Genomic DNA, 8668 nt, shown 5'->3' with positions numbered 1-8668 from the left:
TAATCTCAACCCTTAGAGCTGCACCAAGAGGAATTATATATATTTTTCTTTGTTAAATTGTTGCCTTCTGGCGAATTTTCAATGTACGGCTTAAAAAAAAAAGCTTATTTCAGTTTGTAGAGTGGGCTTCAGATGAGCTATAACTGGTGGTGCATATGTTTGGCCTATAAATGAGTCTGCATCCGATAACAACATCTCTTTTCACTACCAGAGCTGATTCATGCATCATCCCCCTTCCTGTGTGACAGCTCTGTTTTGTTTTCGGACCTCATGGTTCTGCTTGTCCCTAACTAGATCTCAGCCTGCCTGCGGCCGCCATCACGCTAACGGAGAAGGAGCAGTTTGTCATCAACGCTGCTGAGGTAAACACTCTGTCAGGGTTCGGCTTCAGGAACAACCCCAGTCATCATTTTTAAAGGCAGCAGGCGTCCCCATGAATCAGACGTCCACGTTTAACGCATGTAGATTCTCGCTGTGTTATCCCATGACGGGAAATGTCCTTCACATCATGTTCAGTTCAGGACATAAGGATTCATTTCATGCAGGGAAATTGATGGCAAACTTTAAATACATTTAATGGGGCGTCAGTTTGGCCTCTCTGCGGTGCGTAACAGCAGGCAGATCAGGATGCTGTGATTAACAGACTGTAGATGGTGGTACCTCAGCTCTGCCTCCTCATTCTGTCACTCAGAGGCAGATAATGTTCGTCCTGAAGCGTCCTCAGCTGATGAAGTTCATTTTGCCTTAATGAGATCTGACTTAATTAAATCAGGCTGCACTCAAACTGACAAGTTGTTCCTGCCTTTCCTCCAGCTTTATTTTTGCAGGAAACACATGGTGACGTATTATCACGTTTTAATCTTTATTGTTTTTTTTTTTTGTGGCAGGACTTTGCAGGACCTGACCTTCCTGAGGTCACGGCTAGAGAAATCCAGCTGCTGATGGATCAGCCCGATCACTTCAGACGAGGTTTGCGTCCGTAAGGCAGAGGCGATCGAACCATGAAGGCTTTTCGTTTCTGCAGGAAGCTGCTGTGAAATACTATTTCTTTAAAGAAGTCAGACGGTTATTGATCCTTCAGGTTGTTTCTGGTGCTTCATTTCATTGGAATCTAAAAGAAAACCTGCTTTTATCGCAGGTGTTGCCTTGAAAAACATGCTTGATTACAGTGTTGTTACAGGTAGATATTTGGCCTTGTTCACAAGCAGCTTTTTTTTTTCCTTTTCTTTAACTTTTTACTACTTCTACTTTTTACTCAGCTTTAAAACTTCCAATAGAAAAACAGAATTTGCAGTATACAAATAAAGATGGATTAAATCGATTATCCTTATAAACATGCACACATTTAGCAACCCATCTTTAGTGTTCTGGCTAAAAAGTAACCCCAAAGTCCAAAGCTTCGATTTAAAAGCGCTAGAACATCTCATCGTAGTTTTTTATGTAAGCTAAGTTCCATATTTTGAAGAGCCTAAGGTCTTTTCTTAACTTACCGCTGCAAACTGACACACAGATGGTTGAAGAGAGGTGACTTTACTCTTTCCTTAACTACAAAATTAGGGCTGAAGATACTGTAGAACGTTTTTTTCCCCCAACATGTGGTACAATATAAAGACATATAAAGTTATATAGATAACAATGTACCTTTAACATATAAACATAATTGGGCTAGAACAAACCCCAATATACCCACATTATATACTCCCATACAGAATACAAAAAAAAAAAAAGATAATAATAATTAAATAAATAAATACAAACAGGGATCAAGCCAGGTGAACATAATGAGAGGTGGAAAGAAGACAAATAATTAAAGTAAAAAGAACCACAGTATTAAAACCATGTTAATGTTTTCCACAATCACTATGGGCACCCAAAAAAAAAAAGTTTTCCTCAGGTGTCATGGGACACTGCTGTTGATGTGTCAGACAAACTAAAATCAAGACAGAAGATAAAAGAAGAGCAAAAAAAAAGATATTGCTAAGAATAATACATAACAGCTACATACATTTCCCCTCATCAGTCGGGGATAGTGAGTAAATTAATCTTTCTAAGGACTTTCAATAAGGGGCTCCACAAACCCAGAAATCTTGCAGAAGAGCCTCTTAAAGTATACAGATTTTCAAGTTTAATAAAATACCGTGTATCTCTGAGCCAGTGATCGTATGATGGAGGTAAAAAAAAAAAAAAGATAGAAAGTTGACAAAAACTAAAGCCATTAATCTGACTGTAGCCTGACTAATTAACTGCTGCTGATTATCTACCAATAAAGTAGCTTAAATTTGTTTCTCTAAGTGGGGGTTACGCCCTCTAAAGGAGATTGCATGTAATTTCATGGGGAGACTGGTAGAAAGAAATGAACTTTTATAGGTTTAAAAAATGTATTGATAGCAATGATGGACTTTGTTACACATTAAAAGCTAGAGCTAAAATATTTACCCTTTGGGGATTTTGATTTGTTGATTTAAAGGCGGTTGTTGGTTAATTTATTGCTAGATTTAGTTTATTGCAATTTACTTTTCTTTGTTCAGCTTTTAAAAAGGGGAAACACTTGAGTTACGAAACCGCTGTTTTAATTTAAAGGGAATAAAACTGAGTAATTAGCAGAGTTTACTAAAGTATACTTTAGTAAACTTAAAAATGTCCCAATTTAGTATACTTTAGGTTTACTACTTTTTGCTAAGTTAAGTAACCACACTTTTACTCAAGTAAGAGCAGAAATACTCCGGAGAATAAAAATAAAATGTATAATAAAGAAAAAACTCCTAAAATTACATTTAATTTTAGAATTTACTCAAATGTAACTAGTTACTCCCCACTTCTGGGGACGGATTAATGTCTTTCAGGAAGATACGAGTGAAAGTTTGAAAGTGTTTTGTGATCCTGTGAATTATAAAAAATTTAAAAAAATGTATTTCAGTCTAAATTTTCAGGCTTTTTATAGATCGGGATCCAAAACCTGCAATCTCGGAGCCTCTAACCCCGTTACTTCACGTCCATTGGTTCCTTTTCTCAGTAGAGCTTAATTTAAGGTCTTATCTATGCACAATAATGTTTATTAGGGAACATAAAGGTGCTTTCTGTATGGTTACAGCAACATAAACAAACTCATCTGTGCTTTCATGTTTGTTTCTTTAAACATCTAAAAGGAAGGAATAATTTAATAAAACTAAAGTTGCTCCAATCAGCTTTAAGATAGCTGTTTGATTTTAAACTCTGATCTCCCTATGAACCAAGTGAAGCAACTATATTGCTTTTAATTTTCTTTTTTCTGTTGTTTTTTTTTTTTTTAAATCTGTTTAACAGAGGAGGAGGAGGAAGAGGGGGCTAATGAGAGGACCAGGGATCAAGTGGCATCTTCCTGCGACCTCCAGTGAGCCAGGTTCAAACTGAAGAGGGAAGTCGGTCCATATGAGCCATCTCCTCATGTGTGTTTCTGTTTCCAGGCTGAAGGAGACGATGCTGGGGACGGAGCAGGACAGCATGTGGATGCTGGACCAGGAGGCGGGGGGATCTGTGGAGGTTCCTCTGGCAACCATAGCCAATGAGAGGACGCCGGAGTGTGTAGCCATGCCATCGGAGAGTCTAGAAGAGAGTCTCTGTGAGGAGGTCAGGCAGGATTCCCAATCAGCCTATCTACTGAATCCTCACATGTCTAAAAATAAAAACATGAAATTCCAAGATGCAGGAGGCAATGCTGACTGACTGGTTCTGACTGCAACAGAAGCCTTTACTTTTTTGAGGAGACAATAGGAAGCATGTCAGTGTGTGATTTTTACAGCATTAGGCTTTAGAGGTTGTTTTTTTTCTTCCATCAGGTGGCTGATCGTCCTCCGAGGAAGCAGAGCGGTAGGCGCCGGCGGCAGCTGGTCTTTGTGGACCCTGAGGTCCAGATCTCAGACAAAGAAATGCAGAAGCAGATTGAAAACCCCCTGATTGAAACTAAGAACATGGTACGTTACATAGAAACAGTAAAATTATTTATTTATAGATTTGAAATGCCGGGGTGCGTTACAGGCTGATTTGGATGACAGAAGGTTCAAACATGCAGTTAAAGACGAAACAAGCTGCAAAAACCTGTGAACACAGAACACACAGGCACAAAAAACATTTCAAAGGAATAATTCAATTCAATTTATTTCTATTGCGCCAATTCACAACACGTCATCTCAAGACACGTTACAGTTCACCAGATCATACAGTCAAATTGATTCAACTTTTTCCTACCTAAGGAAAACCAGTTGATTGCAGTGACCTGAGGGCAATCCCTCACTCTAAGCATGCTTGTAGCGACAGTGGAGAGAAAAAACTCCCTTTTATCAGGAAGAAANCATACAGTCAAATTGATTCAAAGTTTTCTATCTAAGGAAAACCAGTTGATTGCATAGATTCATTGACTCTGATCTAATCCCTCACACTAAGCATGCTTGTAGTGACAGTGGAGAGGAAAAACTCCCTTTTATCAGGAAGAAACCTCCAGCAGAACCAGGCTCAGTGTGAGCGGCCATCTGCCGAGGCCGACTGGGGTTCAAGGAGACAGAAGCAGAGATACAAAAACAAGCAAAGATAAAAAAGCAGTAAAGTTCTATAATCTACAGAACAAATGCAAGCAGAAATGCAGCAGCCACAAATAGAATACTGCAATCATAAAGAGAAATGATGCAAATTGTGGGGGGAAAAAACAAACCAGTCCCCACATTAAACGGAAGTGCCTCAGAACACTAGAGGGAGCCAAACAAGGAACAAACCAAAGAAGAGGTCTGATGCACTCAGGACAAAAAAATAATAATTAGCAAACTATGAAGAGTAAAGTAAAGCCGAAGGCCTCTCAGGCTGAACCGTGTTGGCATGTTTTTAAATCACATCAGCCATGTACCAATAAAGGCTTTTAAATAACTCCTCCTGAGTTCCTTAGACCTCTTCTAAATGATCAACTTTGATCCTTCACTGAAGAGGACCAGAGAAACCTCTTCAAAAGGAACAAAGCATATCAGACCAGACCCTTCATACAAACAGGAAGTCAAACTTTTATGCCTTTCTCCAACTTCCTTTTTTAACAAGGAAGTTCCAGGAAGAAAGGAGATGTTTATTATTTTAAATTTCACTCTCAAACACATAGACTGTGTCCGAATGTCCGGCCTAATCACTCTGTAGTGATTAGGCCTTTTTTAAACGAGTGTATGATCGTCTAATGGATGAAAAAGTAGTGGACTCAAAATTTCCCAAATTGCACCTTTAAAAATAGTGATCATCCATGGCCACTAGACAAGCAGATATACCCCATAATGCTTTGCAAGGAGAGCTCTCCTCACATAGCATTATAGGATTTGTTGTCACATCAGTACGTTGTTGCCGTAGGCCGAAGCTACCCGACAGGAGCGACAAATTAGATGCAGGGAGGCGGAGTCAAGTGATCAATGGGGAGCAAAAAGTAGTCTAGCAGTATTATAATCATTTCTCTATATATAACATTCTGGTCTGATATTTGTTCTTTTGACTCCCTCTTGTGGTCTGGAGGACTTTGATTTTGTGTTGTGAGTTTGCTGCTGTTTGCATCATTTTTATTCTCTGAGGAATTTTGTGTTTGCTGCATTTTTTTGTCTGCATTTGTCTTTTTGATTGCAGGTTTCTGCTTCCATCTTTAGCTATTGCAGCATTTTTCTGTTGCAATTGTTTTTTGTGTTGCTGTGCTTTGGAGTTTGCATGACACACGTGTTTGCAGCTTGTTTCATTTTTTGCAGCACATTTTAAACCTGTCAGCCAATGTACAGAATAACGCAGTAAATCTGCTGTTTCTTTCATCAGGAGGCAGGATTGTGTTTGCTTTATGGTTTCCGGAGCATAATGAATAGGAACTGCCAATCACCCAGAAGGTTTAAAAATGCTGTAAAATCTAGAAGTGTGATTCTGTAAATGTATTTGTTAGACTTCATCAGCTGAATGTATAACCACTGATGCTCTCTGAAATAGATGGCTGGATCCTGAGTCACCGCTCCAGTGTAATCAGGGTCTGTCTATCGGATTCTCCAGGGTCTCAGTTAATTAAGCTTCGCTTTCTTTCCTTTGCCTTTAAACCCTCTGAAGTAGAGCTCATTGATTTCTGGGTGTCTTTTTTTCTTCTGTTCTTTTCATTCTTTCAAAGAGCTTTGATTTACTTCTTACTTTCAACCCTTTTGTGTGTTAAAAAAAAAAAAAACTAAACCTGGAGATGATATCTTGTTCTTTGTGTCAGATGGAGACGATGATATTACTCCCTGCTCTGACCCAGATGGCCTCCTCTGCTCAGCTCTTCAGCGCCCCCTGTGGATGTCAGTAATATCTTCCCATTCAAAACACATGAAAACACACTGCAAGTTTTAACCTGGATAAACTAAAAATAAAAAAGCAGAATAGAAGCCATTTATAGGAGATACAGTAGATTGACTTAATCAAAGAGAAATTACTGGTCTAGTCAAAGTTCAGACAAACCATCATGCTTTTCTGCATTTGGTCTGTATCCATGCTCTGTGTGAACTCGGAAACTCCCCTATGTAACTAAAGATGGTCTGATCCATCGCTGAATGAGTCATGTGACCCTTAGTGGCGCTTTCCAGTGGTTTGAGGTTCCTTTAAACATGAGAGCTAACTAGGCTAGAAGTTGTTGTCCCGCATCAAAACAGAAATGACCTGTTGAGACATATTTATGGTTCTCTGATGTAGGATTTCATCTACAAGATGAACCAATGACGTAGCTTATTAATCTGCTACCTCCAAAGTCATCAGACACAGAAGAAGATTGTTTCATTTTACTGGGTTTTTTTCTGGTGGGCATAGATTAATTTCTTAAATCTAGATTAATCTCACTGTAATCTAGGAATTAATCTAGATTAAAATTGCTAATTTGAATTCTGCCAAAGGCATTCATGATTATTGTGCTACCTGAAGAATTTTAAAGAAAAGGTTTACTTTTCTATGTTTGCAAAATCACATGTAATTTCGTCTTCTTAAGATATTGATAAAGTTAAAAATACTTTTTTTTGCTAATTTGTTACCGTGTTTCTGCTGCAAAAAATAGTTAAAGATGTACTTTTTTAACAATATAGTGTCTCCAAAAATCTGACACACGCATTGCCATGATCAACTTCTCATCTTTCACCACTTTCGAGGTGGCATGCTGTGTGGACAGTGTTGTTTTGGTTGACGATGATGAAATAATTTTATTTATGCTCCTTTTTTTTATGACGATAACTAAAACTGATGAGCTTAACATGGATCTTTGATGACTAAAAAATGACTAGTCATAGGTTTGAGTTTTCGTCAGCGAGACTAAATAGAAATTAGCGGTTGGTCGGACAATAAAATACACCATTGTAATCTGTTGGTAAAGCTAAGCAGTATCGGTTGTACTCCTGCGGCCTGTTTGGTGACGCACTCCACCTGCCGTGCAGCGCTACATGTTCTGCATGACCACAGATGGATCATGGCAGCAGCGGCAGGGGAGAACCCGGTTTGTCAGTGCTGCGCACGCTGAAATCTCACAAACTCTGATCTTCCAGCTGTTTTTGTGCAGAAATGCGTCTCTGAGCACGCAAAGCTCTGAGTCTGTGCTTTATGCGCCACACTGGTTCACTCAGCAGTATGGCTCTTCCATCACTACTGAATAAACTATATGTGACTGATCATCCTCTTCCAAGCATAAAAAAATCTTTTAGTCTAACCATTAAGATTTTATTTCTGCCAGTTTACAAGAGGTGATGCAAACCTTTAACTTCTACCAAAAGGAATCCCTAAATTGTATCCAAACCAAATATTTCATTGGATACTGTTTATTTTTCGACAAAGACCGAGGTGAAAAGGTACATAGATCTTTGAATATTTCTCCCTCATTGTTCTCATTTCTATCTATTTAAATATGATATAAATGTTTCCTAATTGTCATTAAAACATTTTTTATGTTTCCTTGAAATATTTCAACATTTTAGTTAGCATATTCATTCAATTTAGGTCTGGATTGCCATGACATTACAAGGCAATTATGGAGGTTATCTCTGTATTTGTTTTATTTTTTTATATCAAACCCTGTGAATTTAAATCTATGTCTAGAACCATTACTTTATTGTACATTTTGTCAGCTTGTCTGTCTGCTATATTTAACCAATATGTCTTGAACTAGATCTGCTAGTTCAGGAAACAAGGAGCATTTGAAGTCTAAGATTGAGAAGCAGTGAATGAATGCTATCTGAAACATGTTTCCTACATCATGGACCTGAGAGTTTGTCAAAGGATGAGCAGGAAACGTCCTACTGAAGAGAAACATTCTATTATGCATCTTTCTGGACTTCTCATACCATAAAGAACTGAAAACCTTCCAATGTGACGACATTCAGAACTAACTTACTGCAGAGAGGCCCAGCTTTCCTCTACAGCTAAATCACCAGCAATCAGCTGCTAAAGATGAAACCAACAGTTTTATAACCGCTTTAGGAGATCTTCACTATTTACAGAAGGTCAGGGTTGGTAGGCTTGCTTTCGTCCCTAAAAAGATGACTTTTTTTGTTTTTTAAATCATTTAGTATTGACCAAATCTTTGTTTTATTATCTGGAACAACAGATAAACAACAACAAAAAACAAGAAATCTTCGAATCTCACTACATCTGCATTTAACAAATAAATCAGATCAGTAGTATGGAG

The 8668-nt window shown here is 38.2% G+C and overlaps 1 protein-coding gene across 1 annotated transcript in view; it reads left to right on the top strand.

Moving 5' to 3' along the window:
• Positions 1–8668, top strand: part of rec8 (REC8 meiotic recombination protein) — an 18965-nt gene that overhangs the window by 7243 nt on the left and 3054 nt on the right. Inside the window, exons 7-12 of the mRNA XM_015396276.1 lie at positions 295–362; positions 888–969; positions 3304–3370; positions 3444–3606; positions 3816–3950; positions 6230–6305. Of these exons, the coding sequence (XP_015251762.1) occupies positions 295–362; positions 888–969; positions 3304–3370; positions 3444–3606; positions 3816–3950; positions 6230–6305 (591 nt within the window). The remainder of the gene's footprint in view (positions 1–294; positions 363–887; positions 970–3303; positions 3371–3443; positions 3607–3815; positions 3951–6229; positions 6306–8668) is intronic.

Source organism: Cyprinodon variegatus, unplaced genomic scaffold (assembly GCF_000732505.1).
Source record: "Cyprinodon variegatus isolate N-32 unplaced genomic scaffold, C_variegatus-1.0 Scaffold788, whole genome shotgun sequence".
Lineage (NCBI taxonomy): Eukaryota > Metazoa > Chordata > Actinopteri > Cyprinodontiformes > Cyprinodontidae > Cyprinodon > Cyprinodon variegatus.
Note: the sequence above shows the minus strand (reverse complement) of the source record. Positions and strands in the feature narration are given on the sequence as shown.